At 39.6% G+C, this 20294-nt stretch overlaps 1 protein-coding gene across 1 annotated transcript; it reads right to left on the bottom strand.

The window, feature by feature from the left end:
• Positions 1-1054: 1054 nt before the first annotated feature.
• Positions 1055-20230, bottom strand: myofl (myoferlin like). Its single transcript, XM_027277983.1, has 54 exons — positions 19961-20230; positions 19415-19470; positions 19194-19285; positions 17221-17329; positions 16922-17015; positions 16232-16398; positions 15729-15857; positions 15471-15533; positions 15305-15355; positions 15125-15155; positions 14900-15015; positions 14661-14787; positions 14464-14567; positions 14294-14362; positions 14169-14212; positions 13995-14077; positions 13858-13893; positions 13489-13613; positions 13261-13374; positions 12949-13126; positions 11177-11301; positions 10949-11058; positions 10559-10751; positions 10263-10418; positions 10042-10173; positions 9790-9953; positions 9278-9392; positions 8008-8110; positions 7746-7885; positions 7503-7667; positions 7135-7222; positions 6893-6970; positions 6550-6731; positions 6271-6429; positions 6083-6184; positions 5708-5869; positions 5441-5606; positions 5282-5352; positions 5171-5185; positions 4990-5088; positions 4657-4785; positions 4109-4264; positions 3885-3976; positions 3626-3796; positions 3334-3482; positions 3074-3213; positions 2842-2930; positions 2671-2766; positions 2387-2528; positions 2208-2307; positions 1899-2092; positions 1703-1812; positions 1452-1599; positions 1055-1343 (listed from the first exon to the last, which is right to left on the bottom strand). The coding sequence occupies exons 1-54, from the start codon at positions 20046-20048 to the stop codon at positions 1305-1307; spliced, it is 6156 nt and encodes a 2051-aa protein (XP_027133784.1). The 5' UTR covers positions 20049-20230; the 3' UTR covers positions 1055-1304.
• Positions 20231-20294: the final 64 nt, after the last annotated feature.

Genomic DNA, 20294 nt, shown 5'->3' with positions numbered 1-20294 from the left:
ATGCATTGAGCGCGGAATCGTACGTCGACGTCGCCGCCATATTGGATAAGGCACATCTGCCCGTAAACTAATACAAGGAAATGGACTAAACTTCATAAAGCGCTTTTCTACAAAGTTCTTTAAGTTAATGTCTCTTATACACCCATTCACACACATACTAATATATCTGGGAAACAAACAGGCACCAAAAACAACGTATGTAACTTTTAAAGTGATGATTATAAATGTTTACTCCTTATGTAAGCACCAAACCAACGTATGTATTTTTCTAATGCTGAGTGTTTACAGCTACTAATGTGTGTAACACTGTGACTGTGATGATAAATCTTGAAATATTTATATTTAACATTTAATCTGTGTCTATAATAACCAGATCCTGAAATGTAGATGTGACATGAGGGTTTCTGAATAAAGAGCACTAACGTGTACATTACACGTGAACATATATACATACATATAGTATATACACACACACACACACACACACACCCACACACGTGTATATATATATATATATATATATATACACACATCCCCATGTCCCTTTGTATGTGTGGTTGTATTTCGGGGTTAAATGCATGTAAGAATTTCCCCTCGAGGATTAAAAAAAATAACTTTTCTTCTTCTTAATTTAGCCAATAGTTCTTTGTGTTTATTCTTTCTTTTTTTTTGTTTAAATTACTAATCAGTTTTCCCTTTATTGCAGCCATCCCACTGAGTTCTATTGTAATTAATAACAAGACATATGCTGTCTGTTTGAATTTTTAAATAAATTTTAAAAAGTTTAATATAGAAGCTTTTATTGTCATTGTACAACAGACATACTGTAAGCACAATGAAATTACAGAAATATGTCTTGTTAATTGTTAATATGTCTTGTTAACCGTCATGTTGAAGTGAGACATTAAATGTTAACCTCAAATGGATAGAAGGATGTTTAGTTTTGATATTGCTTGTATATTGGTAATGAATTGTCTTAATGTTAGTGCGCCTATTGACAAGTACCAAACATTTGGCCAAATATGTACAAAATATGACCCAAAAAAATGAACAATTTGTTTATAGCAAGGTTTATTAAAATATATCATTCTTGACATTCTTGATTTTGTTTTTCTAAATTTGAACATATGAGAGATTATTTACTACACAAAAATATAATACTGAGTGCAAATAGTAAAAACAGACTGGTCTGTTTATGTAAGAGGAGAATGATGAATATCAGTCCTGTGAAATCAGCAGAGGACGTTAATGTTTCTATAACAGTGAAGAGGACTGTAGATTTTGCAGCTTCTCTGCAATGGTCCTTAGGAGAAGGGTTTCACAATCTTCATGGAGATGTAGTTCTGTGAATAGAGTAATAGATTAAAAGAGTACTCAGATTACAAAACACTGTGAAAATACAATACATATGATGGATAAAACATGTTCAAATAGATAAATAATCAGCAAACCGGTAAGGAGTAGAAAAGGATCCCCAAGAACAAGATAACCAACAGAAGGATAATCGATAAAATGAAAATCCATTTGAATCTGCGCCAAACTATGAACTTCATGGTCTTGCAAGGGTTTGTAAACCAGAAGAATGACGTGTCAGGGCGGCTGTTGAACAGAAAAAGAGAGCAATATTCACATAATGAAAATCAACATTAATCAGTTCATAGAACTTCAAAATCATACTGTTTTGAGAACTTAGATTTCTTACTTGGGTGGGTCCAGTTTGGGATTCATGTTTGGCTCATCTCTGCCTTTCCCAGCAGGTCTCTCCTCCATCTCATTCTCCTCCAATATTTCCAGTGTCATCTCTACTTTTCCCTGTGAAATTTTGAAATACAGTCTTAAACAGTAACCAGAAACAAAAAGAACAACAACTAAGGACTATGCTGTGGAGATAAACATACACCAAGCACATGTTTCCCATCCTGCTCGATCGCGCATGGCCACCAGCCTCGTACAGACTTCTGGGAGAAGAGTGAGCTGGGTGGTGGTTTTTTGGAGGAAGCTGAGCCCCCCATCCCTGGCAACATCTTTAGGCTGCACTTTTCTGGGGTCTTTGCAGGAGAGATCAGATTGAGAAGATCCAGCTCAACTGAACCTGTGCCAAAGAAAATAAGAAAGAAAATAAGCATTGTGCTTTATTCTCGTATTTCTCTGTAGTAGATTTTGAAGTCCTTCTCTTTGTATGTTTGTCATGGTTAATGCTATTTTACCTAAGTAGTCGTCCAGGGAGAATTTGTCATTGTCCCATATTTGGAGGATCAATTTAGGAGGAATCCTAAATTCAGTTTTGTCCAGATTCCAAAAGTGTTCCTGTAAGGCAACTTTATTTAGACCATTGGCAAAATTATATGATTATGAATATTAATCACATGATGCTTTGTTCACTCACTTTCCTCGAGACGACACACAGCTGTTCTGCAGGCAGGTAGTCAAACCCAAAGATGAACCTCCAGTTAAAATTTCCATCACCATCCAGGGATCTGTAGTGAACGTCAGTCTTCTGCTTCTGGTCCTCCATACCTGGCATCCATCTAAGAAACATGGTAATGTTAAATTCAGATTAGCTATTTGTAAACGAGTCCAGTGGGTATAAAAATGTATATCTTATAAGTAAAACATATATAAGTGCAAATAAAGAGTTCAGGCAAGAGACAGGACAAGTAACGTACGTACCCTTTAACATAGATGTCACTCATTTTTTCTCCAGTGACACTTGTTTCGTCCAGCGTGACGTCAGTTGTGTTCCAAACAATGGCTCGCAAGAAGTACCTGTTATAAATATACTGTTATATTTTATTCTTAAATGCACGATGAGAACGTGTCATTTTGTCAAGTGTCTCTTACTTCTTGGCTTTGCGTGGAGTGATCTCACACGGAGGCCCGGGCAAACCAAGGCTCTTGGGAAAAATGTCTACCCACATTTGAATTTGCCCCTGCATTTGTTAAAAAGGATGATTCTTTTAAACAAAACTCATACAACAACATTAAGATGTTCCTTTTACAAAGCATTATGTTGATACTATAGCTCTACTACTACTAAAAACAATTAGTGCAGTGTTACTGCTGTTGTCTTAACCTGGGACAGGTTGGGTTGGTGGGAGCTGCACAGGGTTCTGGTCTCCACATGCTCTGGTACCAAGCCTTGGTTTCTGAGGACATACAGAGCCAGTCTCTCTGTGGCTGGACCCATGTGCGGGTGGATCACAGTGTTTGCCTCTGTAAAGGGTACAGCAAGTTTCATACAAATTAATAACTGTTAAACATTCTCCAAAGCTTATAAAATCAAAGCATGGTCAACATGGTTTAACTACTGAAAATATGATAACAGGGTAGTACCAAAATCTTGCAGGTTGTATTGTTTTCCTGAGTAGGTCAGTGAGCTGCCGTCTCCCTCTATCCGTGGAGGAGGGATGCCTCTCACCTTAGCCACACGCTGGAGGATCTGAGTAGGCTTCAGCTGGTCTCTCCATTGGTTAATTCCTGAGCTGCAAGATAATTTTAACTCTGTAGGTTTGACTTTGAGAAACTAAACACAACAAAGTCCCTGGCCTTCTTTGTAGGAAGTGGTAACTGTACTGTAGCTGTGGCATTCGTGGTGCACATAAATACACAAAGAGTGCATACTTACACACAGTAAGTCTGTGGCAAGCCACAGCAGGACCTGAATCGAGACATGAGTCGGTTTTCCAAATCGATGATGGTCTCACCCACTTTCTCGTCTTTGCTCATGAAGTCATAGTCGTACACAGCAATCTTCAGGTCCTTGTCTTGAGGCATGAAGCAGGACAATTCAAACACCCTGCACACAAATGAAGGACAGTATATAACATATTTGTTGCTCCTTTATGTTCCTATACAAACGTAAGCTGAACAGATCACTGTCTCACCTCCCAAACTCTGGATTAAGGGTGTTTGGTTTGTAGTTATCTCTGTCATCCACTGTTTTCTTCCCCAGTGTAATCTTAATGTATGGGTCACACTGAAATGAGAATGTAACAGAGTATCTTAGCTTTAGTATCTTCAATCATCTTTTTTAACTTAGTATGGTTGCGGTTCAAATCTTTTCATTACTAAACCAGAGTGGCTATTCACTTCTGCATACAAAACTCACCATGCCATTCGTATCCTTGGGTTGCAGGTCAATACAACGCACCACATAAATCCTGACCAGACACTCTTGAGGTCCACTCTCAGGGAGCTCCGTGAACTGGCGTGGTGGAGCTGGCACCCCTGGGTCATCAGAGAGTGGGTAAATCTTGAATGAGCCCTGAATATCAAGGGCACAGCGAGATTAGTCATATAACATCTACAAGTTAATTTAATTAAAACAGAAACTTCAGACCATATTACTACAATGGTAAGAATATAATGTAGAATTAGAGATGATAAATTCATATCTGCAGTTTACCTGAAAAACAAACAACTAAAATAAAGCTGATGAGCTGTCTTATGAATGAAAAAGTACTGGATCATTTTATTCCAGAGATAAAACCCACTCAGAGTTTCTTTAACTTTTGTAGCTGGCAAATGAATTCATAAATTATCCACCAGAGGGCAGACAGAGGCTAATAGGTGTACCAGCAGCAGTGTTTGTTCATGTTACTAAATGTCAGGTATAATGATATACAGAGATACATCCTCAAAAACTGGTTTCATTACTTTGAACTCTCCCACCACAGAAGGATCATCTTCCTCATCTTCAGTCTTTCCTCGCTGAAGTTTGAAAGTGCTGCAGAAATCAGTGAGACCCTGGAACTCTGGAACCTCTTCAAGTTCACTGTTATATACCTGAAAATCACAGTACATCACAACAACTGAGAAAAATCTTTTTTATTTTGGATTCATATTACTGCATTCACTTGTTTAAAACATGACAAGAACAAAGACTCTCTCGTAATAACTCAGCTATTTTGCTGTTGCTGATAAAAGCTACCTAAAACCCAAACACAGATTAAATCAGTGTTTTGGGAATGTATGATTACATGTTCTCACCTGTAGTTTGTCATAGCCCTTTTTCAAGTAAGGCCCACACTTTTCCGGCACTCCGATAGAGGCAAAGAACTTGCTCCACCAGTCTACAGCCTCCTCCTCCTACGCAATAGAAAATAACAAGAAAACTTAGTATTTTTAGAGATGTAATCAGTAGACGATCTGTGAAAACAGAAAATCTCACCTTTTCTGCTTGAAGCTGCAAAGTGGGAAGCAAACAGAAAACACTCATCAATAACAGTAAGTAGATGTGAAAATACTGTCTCCCACCTTTTATGAGTGCATTATTATTTACCTCAGCTTTCACGATGGGTCTCTCCTCAATCTCTATGACAACATCTGCCTGGGTAGCAGCCATCATTGCCACTGTAAAGCCAATAGAAACAGGACAGAATAAGTCTCTACTGTATGTAGCTGTGAGTGTATGTATCTGTCCATACATGGGTGTATATACCTCTGGCAGACATGCAGACTTCATTGTTTATGCGATACGGATCACAGCGGAACTCCTCCAGGCAGTCGATTGTGCACTGACCCACTACAGGTTTCCTACCGAATGGTCGGTGGTCGATTACCTTCAGCACAATGGGAGGGGTGTACATCTCCTCTTTGGGGAGAAGCTAGGTGAGAAAAAATTAGAGCAGGCCATGTGAGCAACATCTAAATATAAAACACTTACAGACGTCTGAATATTTTGTCTGGGAAGTTTGAGGGCTCGTACCACTTTGAGTAGCAGAACAGATCCAGGGAAGTTGGGGTTCTTTTTGAAGTTCTTGATTACAGCAGTTTGAACTATCTCACCACCACACTCCACTATCAAACTGGGGGAGGAAATTGTGGCCAGCTGAAAAGTCTTCATGTTCCTCAAACCCCAAGTCAAGACCTGGAATCAAATAAACACATTAGGACACCTACAAAAGCAAGTATGGACAGATTAAAGTACAATCAGATAAGTGAAAGGGTAGAAGGGAGTTACGGATGAGAAATGCAGCAACAACACAAATCTCAGGGTTGGGCTGATCTTGTCTGATCATGTAATGTGTTTGAAGGGAACTTCTAACAGCTGGAAGTGAAACAGGATGGCTTTATGGTGTACCTCAATTGCAGTGAGCTGCACTACTGGCCTGATTCCCTGAGGAACCATGTAGAGCTTCTCTCCCCGTCGAGGAGGCACCAGGGGCAGATCTCCATCCTTCCCCTGGAGGGCAAAGCACAGCATTGCGCTTGAAGTACAGTTTTATGAAGTTAAGTTACAGAATATGGTGTCTTTGGTGTCTTCTTTACCTTGTCCTTCAGTAGGAGCTCTGCAGCCAGCAGGACCTCCCCAGCACTGCGACCTTTTTTGGTGACTGGGAACCACAGCAGCTTTGGGCTGACAGCCACGCTGGGGTTCAGTTTCACTACTGGGGGGCATGTACAGTAACCCATGGCCTCATCTTTACCCTTGTAAATAAAGTACAGCAGCACACAAAGAGTGATTAGATCCACCATGAACTCTCAAACAAATCTCTGCATGTCTCTGTGGTTTGATCCAAAGTTTTGAAGATTAAATACACAACATACTACTTGATCGCTGTCGTACAGCTCCAACACCACATCAGGAGGATTTCGGGCAATAGTTTGGGGGTCTCCGTAGATTTCAATGTCCTCAAAGATGAGAGTCTGATCCCATGTGGGGTTCAAGGTGGTCTTTATGACTTCTGTGGTCTTACTCACATGTAGGAATGACACATGGGCATAGGGATCTGAAATGGACCAAGGTATTATTTTAGAAATGTGAGACAGAATGTGTGAATTTCTGATATGTAATATAATTTTTACTTGTACATCCCAGGTATATTTTATGTTTTCCTTTTGGTTTAGGTTTGCACTTTGTCTAGTCATTCTGAGCCTGCTTTATTTTTACCTGAGAAGCTGTCTTTGTCCATGGCACAGAGATTCCTCGCCTGATACACATACACTCTCAGATGGTAGATGTAAGACCCTGAAGGGAGTAAACATTAATCAGCATAATTAAACTGCATCACTATCAAAACAATATAATCTCACAGGACCGCTTCTGATCAGGGCTTTATTTATCAATCATTCAATGTTATCTGGCATTGAGTCCAGTCAGGAAGTTTAACTTTATCTGATCCAACTACTTACGGCTAAAATGGCAGGAAACAGTGGGTGTGTTGGCACCAAATACTTTGGCTGCATCCGTTTTACTGGCCTTCTCGTCAATGTCAACCCCCTGTAAACACAATGGTGATGTGCTTAAACGAACACTTCACTGCAAACCTTTGTGCAAAACTGAAGACAATTTGGAGAAACAGAATGAAGGACTAAAATAAAATTCCTGGGTTATTTGCCAACATCTGACGGGAAGAGACACATGCAGGAGAATAATGAGAGGATATGACTCAGATAGCATAAAGTAACTCTTATTGCCATGACAACTGCTTCATTGGGTGACAATTAAGAATAAAACACATATTTAGCGATATTTCTCAGGGGACTCAAGTAAGACTCACTAATGCCCCCTCCAGTCTGAAGATAGCGGAGGCACCGATGCGGTCTGATGGAACCATCTTCCTTCTCCAACGGCGGCGGCGGAACGTGTCAGAGCCGCGCTCCTTCCTGTGAAACTTCCAGCCAATCAACGAAGAGTACTCCCAGCCTTCCCCTGGTTCTCGCCTCTGAGGAAGAGATGAGGAGTAAAAACTGTAAGAGAACGAGAAAATAAATGCACTCATAACATCTCTCAAAATCCTCACCTCAGTAGCAGCCATTTTATCACATGTCTTCTTCCGTGGTCTTACGAGTCTCTTCCTGCGATGCACATGGTACATTTTCTCAGCTGCAACCCAGGATTTGGGTTTATCATCAGGAGGAATGGTTACTCCGTATTCCCAACCTAGTGCCAAAAGACGCACACAGACATACACATGGACCTAGTCAGACTTGCAGTGCTTAAACATGAAAACACAATGAAGGGAAAGTTTTGATCACATACTTCAGTTTTAGTGTTTATGTTACCTCTCTCATCTACAGCCCTGTTGCTGTCAAAGCTCCAGTCATCCTCCCAGGTCCAACCAGGTGGACAGTCAAACTCTCCTGGGCTTTGAGCCTTTTCTCCATTCTACATAACACAGGCATTCTGTCATTTATATTATAATATATCAATGTATATTTTAGGTGTTTAGTAGTTCAAAAATTGAAATTGAAATTTCTATGGATACAAAAAAATATATATTGAATGTTTAAGTAACTGATGCAAATTTCCTCATACATACAAATACTGGCTGATTACAGTGAGTGTCTTACTTTATACTACTTCATACTGCTATTTATAATTATAATCCTTAAACCTGCATTAAGTAATCTCTTTGGTTATTTGGGGGCTGATAAAGTCCTACTAAATGACATTTGTTGCTGGACAGGCAGTGTGCAGTGGGTTTATTAGAGATTTTTACCTGAAAACAGCTTCAGTTAATCAAAACAGTAATGTTTCATGCCTTACAACTAAAGACAATGAGCTGAAATTACTAAAATGCTACAATTCACATTCTCAGTTTGTTGTTTTCCCTGCCCTTTGTGTTGTCCAGTCTGTGCAGGCTGGGCGTGGCTGACCTATCTGTCACGTTGACCTCCACCTGCTCATCATCTCATCAAGCTCCTGTAATAATTCACCCTCTCACACGCCACCAGTTTGTTGTTGTACCTTTTGCACTAATGTCACAATTTACCAGCTCTGAGAAACCTATTTTTGAAGTATCTTTTTGTCGTTTGCCTCCCTTGACACTCGTTTGCCTGCTCTGTCCTCCAGCCCTACCACGCTCATCCTGTCTTTGTGAGTTCAGTCTTCACCATCCTGCCCTGAAAATCCTCCTTGGACCTCACCTGTTGTGTCTTTTCTTGTCATATTTTGTAAATAAACCTAAGCAATTCCTGTTTGTTGTCTGCGTTGTGGGTTCAGTGTTCCACCTTAAGCTCTACTTAAACACCCAGTCTGTGAGTATAATTTATGTTAGGAGGGGCTGCAACCCCTTCAGACCCCTAGTTCTCACGTTCCATGATAACCAGGAAGACTCTACGTCATGCATGTCCATAAAGGGCTATGATTATTTAGGTAAATGAAACCACAAAGCAACCTACCTTTCCTAAATACATAATAGCACGGGAGAAACTGATAACATTGGAACCTAACATAAATAGGCAAGCTTTTGACCTGTTATCTTACACATTTTTCACATAGTCTCCAAAAAGTGGTGTGTGTGTGTGAATGGGTAAGAGAAGTAAGTCATACCACATCAGTGTATGGCTCTGCAGCGGGCTTCCACTCTCCACCAGGGAAACGTGTTTCATTCTGAAAAATTTCATCTGTGAACTCTGTGTGGCCAGCATCTGCCTCTGTCAACAGGCTGTAAAAAAACATCACAGCATGCACATTAATGAGAAGCAATGTGACTCAGACAGTAGCTATGTAGGATCATGATAAACAGAGAGGAACAGTTCAGGAAGACACGCTTTAGAGCTAAAATTATTTACATAACCCTTCGTGGGAGAATGTAAGCAGTTCTGAAGTAGCAGGCACTTAGCGAGGAAGTTCAACCAAAACAGTGGCTAATAACGAAATTCCTTTTCATTTCCTGTGATTGTGTTCATTATATGATACTGCACTGTGGTTGGTACAAGCACTGATTTGTGATTAATGACAGGTGCTACACAGTGATAACAGGGTGTTTGCTTAAGACCATACAGGTCATGAACCACAAACTATGTGAGTGTGTATGATGGAAGTGAGTTTCCTAAACTTACGATCGCTCAGGATCAACAAACCAGTCGTCCTCCCATTCCCACCCACGGGGCGGAAGAAATCGCTCTTGTTTGAGTTTCACCTTTCCAGTCACATCTGAGAATTTATGGCGACCCACCAGGCCGGTAGTTCCCCACTTCCCAAGTACATGGGCCTGGTTCTCATACTGTGGAAAGTGAGTTTAAGAGCGATATTTCACACAAAGCAGATATAGCACAGCTTAAATCAGATAAATGTTAGCAAAGCTACTGTACCATTTCAGCATAAACACTGAAGTTTCCCTCTGAGAAGCTGTTGAACTTCTTCTCATCAGCAGAGAGACCAAGCCACATGCTGATGCGCAGCTCAACAGGGATCTTCAAACCTTTGTTTTTGTCCATGGGGTACTGACAAACAAAAAATGATGCAAGTGAAAACACTCTATAAAATTTAGCAACGAAATACGTATATTTATGTATATTTGCTAGTTTTGTACCTGCATGAAGATGGTTTGGGTACGTCCACAGTGTTTGCCACGTGCCTGCTCGCTTAAATTAGAGTACAGGATCTGGTTTGCTGGAACTCGTGCATAAGCCACACGCTTCTCTCCTCTTAACATCCAGATGATCACGTCGGGCATGCTGTTCTGAGGCTGATAAAGACACAGGACATGTCAGTTACATTACAATAAAGTTTTACTGACACGTTCGCTAGAGGTGTCATCGTGGGCACCACCTTAGTGTATTGAGCCAAGCTGCATGCAAACCATGGAATATTTTAATTTCTTCTGACCTCTTCTGCCAGCTGCTTGATTCTGTCCAACCAGTCTTCAATGTCACCAACAGTAGCCTTGACATCTGTGGCCTCCTCTTTCATGCGAATAGCCATCTGTGAGATACTCTCCAAAGCAGCATCACGCAGTTTTTTCATCTGGAGATCCAGAGCAGTCACATTGGGTTGGGTCTCCAGTACTGGAAGCTGGAAACTGTCAAAAACTTTGTTAGTGAAAGTAATATTGATGGGAAGAACACAAGTAAAATAATAATAAAATTCAATCCAAACAGACACTTGTAAATGTATTTGACCCAAAGAATTAACTACACTAGTTTTCCTCATGATAAGTTATATTATACCTCATACAACACACAGATCCAGTGTAGGATATGTCTGGTCCTGTCTTACCTCTTAAGGTCCTCGATCACGTGGTTAATGAGTTTGAGCCAAATCTCTGCCAGACGTGTCTCAGGCATTTTGGCTAAGATGGCTGTTTTTAAAGACGTGAGGTGGGACTCCTAAAATAAATCATGAAGACAGATAAACAGAGCACATTACTGAGCAGCACTACATGTGAAGACATGTACAATATTTGGGAATACACTGTGCTGGTGTGTCACTGTTACTTATTCTCACCAGTCTCTCAGCAATAAAGAGGAGAATGTTGACAGAGTCCAGACGGTGGCTGATGTCTTCCCAGTATGAAGTGAGAATCACTACAGGCTTGGTGTCAGCCCAAGGCAGGTAATAGTAGTGATTACCTGTGGGATACAAAATAAATATACCCAGTCATTTTAAACACCAGCTGTGAAGTTGACTGTACACTAATATTTGCTGTCTATGTGGGTCTCCTTCTCTGTGGCTTCATGACCACTTAAACACACATATACAGCGTGGTAAACAGTTTAACTAAAGAACCGTCCAATGTCCACTGTTACAGTAGAGTTCTTATGACATAAACTACCAGTCAAAAGTTTTAGAACAGCCCAATTTTTCCAGGTTTTTATTGAAATTCATGCAGTTCAATTTCTCATTGTACTCTGAAATTAAAGCATAGAACAAACAATTGAAATTAAAAAAGAAATCATGGAATCAATTATAAACCAAAATGCATTCTAAACTTTTGACTCATCAAAGTAGCCACCTTTGGCAGATATAACAGCTGAACACACTCATGGCATTCTTTCTACAACGGAAATCAAATATTCTTCAGAAAGTTCTTCCCAGCTCTGTTGCAGAAATTCCCATAAATGTGTGGCACTTGTAGGTTGCTTTGCTTTCACTCTTCTGTCCAGTTCATCTCAAACTATCTCCTCACCTCTTTTTCTTATTCTGAGGTCTTAGCAATGGCTTTCTTGCTGCAACTCGACCTGTCAAACCTGCAGCAAGTCTTCTCTTTACGGTTGAAACTGAGACTTGCTTAATACAACCACTATTAAGCTGTGCTTGAAGCTTTTGTCCTGTGAGTGGCCTATCACACAAGCTGTTGTCTCTCAGAAACGTGTCTTCTGATTCTGTAGGAAAGATCTACATTTTAAGTGTTATGATGGTATGTCTCTCTTCTATTGTTAATTACCGTTTTCTCACCATTTTTATAGTGACACAATACTTTCTGCAGTACAATACTGTTCCAATGTTGCTCATGAGGGTATGCTACCAAGAGTGTGTTCCAACACTACTTTTATGCAGACAGAAGGGGCTGTGATCAGAAGTGATCAAGACAAGTTGTGACACCTGTGGGAATTGGTAGCACCAACTTGACATGATCAACCTCCATTGCTGCTTTAAATTGTTAACCCAATTCTTGTTGCCTGAAAAGGGCTTTTTTGATTTTTCAGTTTCGGGTAACTTTACCTTTTTTCTACCTTTGGCAGTTTACCACTTACTATTATTCTTTGTACTTGAACTGCTTGAATTTCAATTAAAATGGAAAAATTGGTTAATTTCAAATACTCTGTAATTTGAAGCTGCTTCATGCTCCTAAAAGTGGTCCAGTGTGTAAAACTGAGGGGGATCTATTGATAGAATACGGCACAAATGTAATACAATATTCATAAGTATGTTTTAATTACTGTATAATCACCGCCCTTTACATCTACTGCAGGAGCAGGTCTACTACAGTGAAGTCGGCCATGTTGTACCACCATGGTTCTTCAGCAGTCCAGAATGGACAAACTGGTGCTAGACAGGGCTTTTTGTTTTTGTATTTTCAAGAGTCTTGCAGCCTCCGAAGATTCTCTTACAGGCTTGAGGGGTATTCAGTTGGTTGTTCTCTGCAAACTCACTGCTAGATGCCACTAAATCCTACACACTAGACACTTTGAGTTCACACAGTTAGACTGATCAGAACCTAACATGGTTATAAAATACTTGGAACAAATTTTTGTAATTATTGGAAATTTTCATACCATCAAACACAGCAAAACTGTACTGGGTGGTGGATGACAGGGGCTTGCAGGTGGAGTCTAGCTTGTTACCATAGTTACCAATGCTGACTTCAAACTGGATTGGCTCGCCCGGCTCTTGAAGCATGCACGCACTGTGGAACACAGCGCACAGAGAGTATTTCCTCCTCCGTTGATATTTCTGCATTAAACAGGATGTGACAGTGTTGAGGTTAGGTTAAGTTGGACTATTTTTGGTCAGTCAAAACTATCACCCTCTAAACTGTTCTTAATTGTTGTAATGTAAATCAAATAAATTAGGAGACAGAAGTATACCTGTGCCACCAGGATGTCATCATTGGAGATGTTGTCCACATTTATATCAACCTTTCCATCCAACTGAGTGGACAGCTCAACAAGGACCCGCCCCCTGTAAGCAACACCTTCACCCTGAAATGTACAGCAGAAACCTCAACCACAAATTGTCAGTAGGTAGATGTAGGTATCATATTACATGTTTATACATACTAAACCCTGTGCTTTGAGCTGATAGGGTAGTCTTACCTTTCCAAAGTTGAGTTCATCGTATGGGTCTGGCAAGCCAGTAAATTCTCTTGGGCTACCGTACAGGTTGACATAGCACGGCCCAAAAGCTGGGAGAAAACCAATCTCTGATCCTGCAGTACTCACTTTAACACACACACACACACACACACACACACACATCTCTATTTAATAACCTGGACAGTTTCAAGGCTTAAGCAGTAGGTTAAGGTTCATTATCTCCACAGTAATGAATAAAATAAATCCAAATATATTTAATGTAGTAAAAGTTCATTAACTTTAATTTAAGTTTTTAAGCTACAAAGAAACACCTATCTTTTGTTAATATGATGATAAAATATAAAACATGATAATGACAATTTTACGCACATTCAGACACTGTGCTGCAACTTTCAGCCCTTGCGTCTGTAGAAAAAAAAAACATTTTAATACATATACTGACATATTGAAATATCAAAAATCTCAAACAATGAATAAGAACAAATACAAACAAAAATACAGATTACCTTCAATCTCTCCTCCAGAGGAAGACATTGTGCTCAGATTTAGAAATGTTGTTCCTATGGCGTCATCTTTGGTTAGACGATCCCTGCAAAGAATAAACAGGCACGTCAGATACTAGTTGTAATATTATTGTCACTTGTGTAGATGTGTATGTATGAATCGATTTTAACTCTTACCAGTCATACATCGTCAACTTGACACGTTCACACATGGACGGGAACTAAGGAGGCACAATGAAGCATGTGTTAACTTGTGCTGAGGGTTAAATTTGAATCTGGATCTTAATATGATTCTTTCATACCTTGACTTGGAGATTGATGAGTTGATTCCACTCCGGGTTAGCATTCTTCTCAATGATTTTAGTGCACAGCTAAAACAAAGAATTGCATATAAATAATATTCAATATTGAATAATATTCACACACAAAGGACATTAGAATACAGTTTAGTTTTTACTTAAACATGAAATACCTTTTTGCCAGCAAAGCTGACTTCCACATATGGATCTACCAGGTTTTTCTTATCTCCATCCCTTCCAAAGACCTGTTTCATCGTCTGAACAAAGGCATCGTCCACTGCAATTTAAAGGAGGTTCAGAATTGAGGTTTTTCAAAGAGGATCTGACTGCATTAAACTACAATGACTACAGGAATTAATGTGCCACTTACTCTGTGGTATATCCTCTGCACGATAGACTTTGAGGCTGAGTGTGGCCCATCGCATTGTGATACCAGCTGGCAACAAGAGATTGCTTTCTATGTCGTCCTGCTCTTCACTTATATCTCTTCTCTCAGTCTGGGACCAAATAGGAGAGGAGAGGAACATTTGTCAGGGTCTTTTTCAATATTGATCTGTACGCTCTGTCTAGTAGAAAGAAATTTGATTTTAAGTAAGAAGCTCTACGCACTGGTGGCTCATCTCCAGTGCCCACAACAATTATGCTGACTTTCAGGTAACCTCTGGCTCCTGAGCTGGAGTCATCAGGATCACTCAGGAGGAGCCATTTCCTCATTATGGCATGACCTGGACATGATATAATATAACACAATATATAATATAACACAAATACCTACATATAATAAACTGTACACAATCTTTTCAGAGAGGGTGTATTTTACACAGAAATACTGACCTGGTTCATCATAGATGTATCCGACATCAAGCTGGGAAAGCACAACAATAAATTAATTATTGGTACATTTTTTAATCTGACAACCTGCTTGTGATAAAAGACACTATTCTGCTACACCTATTTCCTCAAAATTCTTAAGTAAATAAAGCAGAGATGAAAAATTCAAAGAACTTGGCTTACCTTGAACTCTCCCATTAGACTATCAGATCTAAGGGAGAAGGAGTCATAAACCTGTCAAAAAAAACACAGTTACAGTTTTTAGAAGCACATAATAGTCCTTTTACGGCTCTTTTGTTTTTGTAAAAAAAAAAAAAAAAAAACTCATTAAAAGGAGTTATCTACACACCCGAAGACTGATGCTGTCGTCAAGCAGTTCTGAGGGGAGTATGTTGACATTGTAGAAAAACATCTGAGGGACAGAGACAATTTAGTAATCTGAGATACCTATACGAGGAATTAGATACAAGAGAAAGATGAAGACACTGCCTTCAACTCCACTGTGATATAAGAAACACCCCAGAGGGTTATTAAAATTGATGGGGAATTTGTGGCAAGAAGAGAAGACAAGCACAAAAAGTAATTTTGGTGGTGATAAACTCATTACCTCATCAAAGAATGGGTTATTTCCTCTTCTGATTCTAGTCCTGTGGGTCTGCCCGCATACGTTCACCTTAACCACTGGCTTGATGTTGTTGCCAGGCAGCTGTCGGCACTCGATGACCCGAACACGTATCTGAACATTGCAAGCAATAATGAGGCAGCTGAACAAACAGTGAGATCATTTATCTGGATCATTTTTTGAAAAGGTACCATTGTTTCCTTTGTGTTAAATAATACCAACTTTTTCAGTGCAGACACAAGACCTTTTTACGGGGACAAAAATAAGCTCCCAAAGAAAATCACATGCGTGAAATTGCTTGCCCTGATGCAAAACCAATGCTGGGATGTTCACATATTTGAAATTCTCTAAAATAAGGGATAAATGTTAGAACTCACTGCCTATTGTCTACTGACTGAGCCTTCAATGTGTATTTCCACTGCTAAAATTCTCTCCTTAATTGTCCATTTGTGATTATTCAGGAACAGAAATCAAAATTCTGACAATACCTGGAAGTCCTGAGGCTTATTGGCCAGGACTCTATTACTCTTCCGTGTAAGACGAACTGGCTTGTGGCTGGATTTCCCAGGATGTTTTGGTGAAGCGCTAGCTCCTGGACCACCCTGAACTCCTCCTTCCACATCTGTCTCCCACTCATCACCTTCATCACTGCCTCCTGTGGCACAAAACCACAATAATGAAAACATTATTTGAATAAAAATACAAAATTTACTTTGGGTTGTTTTATCAGCTTCAGCTTTCTGTCCTTCAAAGGCAGAAATACCCTCTCACTGGAAAAAAAAAAACTCTTTATTAAAGAGAGAAGACACCCACAGAACCTTATTTCTATTTGAGAAAACCTGTAATCCTTACCAGAAATATTGAAACAGTTTTGTGAATATTGATAAACTCAACTAATATTTGCTAATAACAGCATTGCACTTAGTTGGAAGACAGTAAACCACCATCTCTATCAGTGATCCATATGAAAAAGTACATTTTGGGCTACCTTGTTAGATTTCATTGAAAAACATAATCCAGAGGGGCCTGAAAGGGTGTGTTGATATTAGAACCACTGTTATTGGATTACTGATTAATATTTATCTTTGTGTTTTTATTACCTTATTTTTAAGACTCAAAAAACGTCGTTTTGTTTTAGTTTTTTTGTTGAGGGAATGCAAAAACAACAGTCTACTTACTAGCATCCACATGAGACATGTCTCCATCAGGTTCATTTAGGTTTGGAGTAGTGTTGGCAGGTGGCTCATACCCAATGAGCAAATTTATGGTTGCCTGAAAAAGTAAATTTTCTCAATCAGCATTAATTATTATTATTACCTTTGGTCCAATTTCAAATGTTAAATCATGGGATTAACCACATTTAGCTACTTCCTGCAGACATATACAGATACCATGCATCATCCACTGCCAGAACTGAAGCTGCCTTGGCTGTTCATGCAATCTGTTTAAAATCATGTCATTAACTAAATGTATTCACCCCAACAGCATGTTGTTTCTCATTGACCAAGGGCACGTTTCTGGATGGGAGTGACTTCAATTGACCACCAGCCAAGTCTCTCAGAGAGATTTGTGCCGAGCCAATAAACCTGAAAAGCAATTATATACATTTTTCTTTGGTCAGACATTTGTGCATACATCGGCAAATATATCGTTGCAACTAGTGGGAAACACTTGTTAGCAGCTAGGCTGAATAGTTAAAAAAAATAATGAGGAGGAACTTTGAGGGACTTGTTCGTTGCTCTGGATTGTTTCAACTTCCCAATTTCACTTCTTCACATATGATGAAACTAAGCAACAGCACCCACGTACTTGTTAGTTTAAATAAACATTCAAAAGCCAGTCACGTGGCAACAGTGATTAATAACCACAATGGATTGCAACATGGGCTGGGCATTTTTATTTGTCATACTGTTTCTAAGAAAGATTTTGCTAGTGACAAACGTCCACTCTGCCTGGCTAATTTTGGCCAAAGAACCATTTGGGGAGCAGCAGTAGCATCTTTCAAGGGAACAAATGGCATAGTGCTGTGTGACAAGGACCAGCTGGTTACACAGGCCAGCCCCTAAGATAATGAAAAAGTGCAAAAGTAAAAGGAGAAAGATGGAAAAAATGAACATCTACCACAGGCATGTGCTGGGCGCTCTGTGCCAATTGAGGCTGAACAAATATAGAGCCAAGGAAGTGGGTAAAAAGTCTTAAGAAGCAACATGAGAACAGGCAACCCAATTTTCATAATTGTGCTCTGGCTCTTTTTTCTTCTCTCTTGTTGTAAACCGTTGAGTCATTTTTTATCATTGCACAGAGCTTAAACTTAACTTGTTGTTTAACTGGTTGTTTTTGGAAAAAGCAGGGTCAGCTGTGGAGAATAAGATGGAGGGGAGATCTACTGTTTCTACCACTGCAGAGGCCACATGGTTATACAGATGAATGCTTGTATACATAACTCTCCACTAACACACTTTAAGAAATGCTGCACTGAAAAGAAAGACTTTTTTTTCTTTTCTCCTGGCATACTGAGGTATTTTCCACTACTTATCCAGTGATCACTTTTAAACAAAGCTAATTTAAGAGTATAACACATATTCCAAACAAACTCTGCACTGCCAGCCAAGAGGCTTAAATGTTTTATCTTGATAGTACCACATATCAGATACCCTTGTCAGGCGCTCTAAGTCACATTCTTTTACTAGATTTCCCTCCTGTAGATCATAAATGTGGGTAATAGTTGTGTTGCCTGCATGTTCAATGAAACTTAATTCCCTCCAGAATCAGCTTATTACTACATTTAGTCATTTAGCTAAAACCTTTATCCAAAGCGACTTACAAAACAAGATAGTGTCTGAAGTTCATTTTGCAATGCATTACAGGCTGAGCTGCTGCTAGTCATCACAGATGTGCCAATGACAAGCCAGCGCAAGCTCTCTTATTCACCCTCCTCATGCGTTTCAGGCTGTGATCATGGAAAAATATGTGCATTCGTGGCTGGGGCAGACACCCTCCCCCTGTACACCATCAGTCACTAGAGTGACTCAGGAATTGTTATTATTTGGTCTACCCTCTTGCCTTCACTGCAGAAAGACAAAATACTAACAAACAGACAAACAGTGCAGTACACTAATGAATCTACAGTAGGCAAGGTTAAAGAGAAATTGCTTCTTTTTTTTTCCTTTTAAGGAAACATTCCTCATAAGAGCTGGAGTGCTATTGTGAGGGAGACAAAGCAACTTCTTTACTGGTACTGCAAGTCTTAACAGGGTTGCAGTGAGTCCTGTGGGTAAACAGTGCAGTAAAGTTACAACACGATACTTACGAAAAGATCAGAACTATTTTCAACCACACTAAACAAGGACTTTAACAGTTTATAATCACACATCTACCTGACCTTCTCAAAAAGTAAACCTCACACTGTCACAGTTGACAAAAATCATCTGATGCTTTCCATACACATACTTGTCTTTGCCGATTGTTTCATAGTCTTTTACAACCACGTTGATGAAAGAAGATGCATCCAAGGAAGAGCCTTTCAGGTCAAATTCAAGCACCTGTAATCACAAGGAAGTGAAAGTTACAATCTGTCAACATACTGTAGTTTCAACTGAGATAATAGCAGCTCTTAGGTCAGTAATCGTTTCCCAACATACAAATCCACATACTGTGACTTTCACACTTACTTCATTCCAAACAGGGTTCAATTCATTGTCAATTGCTTTGGTTTTCTTCTTTTCACCTGTAAACACAATGAAGTTCAGCCAGAAACCTTAAAACAGCTAAAACAAATAGAGTAACCTAGTGCTGCAATATTAGACACTCATCTTTGGACTCAAACATGCGTCTTCCAGCCTAAATCATCATTTTACAATCTGCTGGAAACAGAGGAAGATTCAGTGCACTAAGGCATTTAGTAAATAAGTAAACAAAATAATAAATAGATGAAGAATAAGCCATGTTGCATTGACTGGGAACAGAATGATATTATGACCTTATAAGGATGTACTCTTCGTTGTTTATGAGTCACCCTCAAGAATTTAAGCTCTAGGAATAGATACATACTGTAAACTATAAAAGTGATGTCCAAGGAACACAGAGATTATTTTAATCATGATACAAGAGAGAAACTGAAACACTATGCATGATCAATCTAACAGAGAAGAAGTTAACAGAGCATGCAACAGTTCTCCTAGAAGAAAAAAAAAACAGTACTTCATGGTATAACTCACCTCTAAAGACAATCGCAGCTATTGGATCTGGGTTTCCAAGTTTCTTTTTGGGGATCCCACTAGCGGACTCAACAATGACCCGCAGCATTTTGATGAAAAATCCAAATTTATTCAGAGAAACGAGTCATTATTCCGCAGGGAGAGGGAGCCCTCACAGACGGAACTGAAACGCACAGATGTGCAGAGGAGAGGAGTGGATACCGGTGGCAGCCTCCCTCATGAGTCAGAGGCATGCATGAAATACACCAGCCAGCCTGGGCGAGCTGGGTTAATGTGCGACAAAGACACACAGTGACCTCTCTCATTCAAAATACTTACAACTTCATTTTGCTTT

Source organism: Larimichthys crocea, chromosome III, assembly GCF_000972845.2.
Source record: "Larimichthys crocea isolate SSNF chromosome III, L_crocea_2.0, whole genome shotgun sequence".
Classification (NCBI taxonomy): Eukaryota; Metazoa; Chordata; class Actinopteri; family Sciaenidae; genus Larimichthys; species Larimichthys crocea.
The sequence above is the reverse complement of the archived record's forward strand: the minus strand, read 5'-3'. Positions and strand labels throughout refer to the sequence as shown.

Bases quoted from the DNA above. Each gene is read 5' to 3' on its own strand.
- myofl (XM_027277983.1), bottom strand. From the start codon at position 20,048: ATGCTGCGGGTCATTGTTGAGTCCGCTAGTGGGATCCCCAAAAAGAAA. The intron at 14,363-14,463 runs GTATTTCATGTT...TCTTTGTTTTAG, and splicing joins TCAGCTTTGCTGGCAAAAAG to CTGTGCACTAAAATCATTGA. The intron at 8,111-9,277 runs GTATGACTTACT...TGTGTTATGTAG, and splicing joins CAGAGCCATACACTGATGTG to AATGGAGAAAAGGCTCAAAG.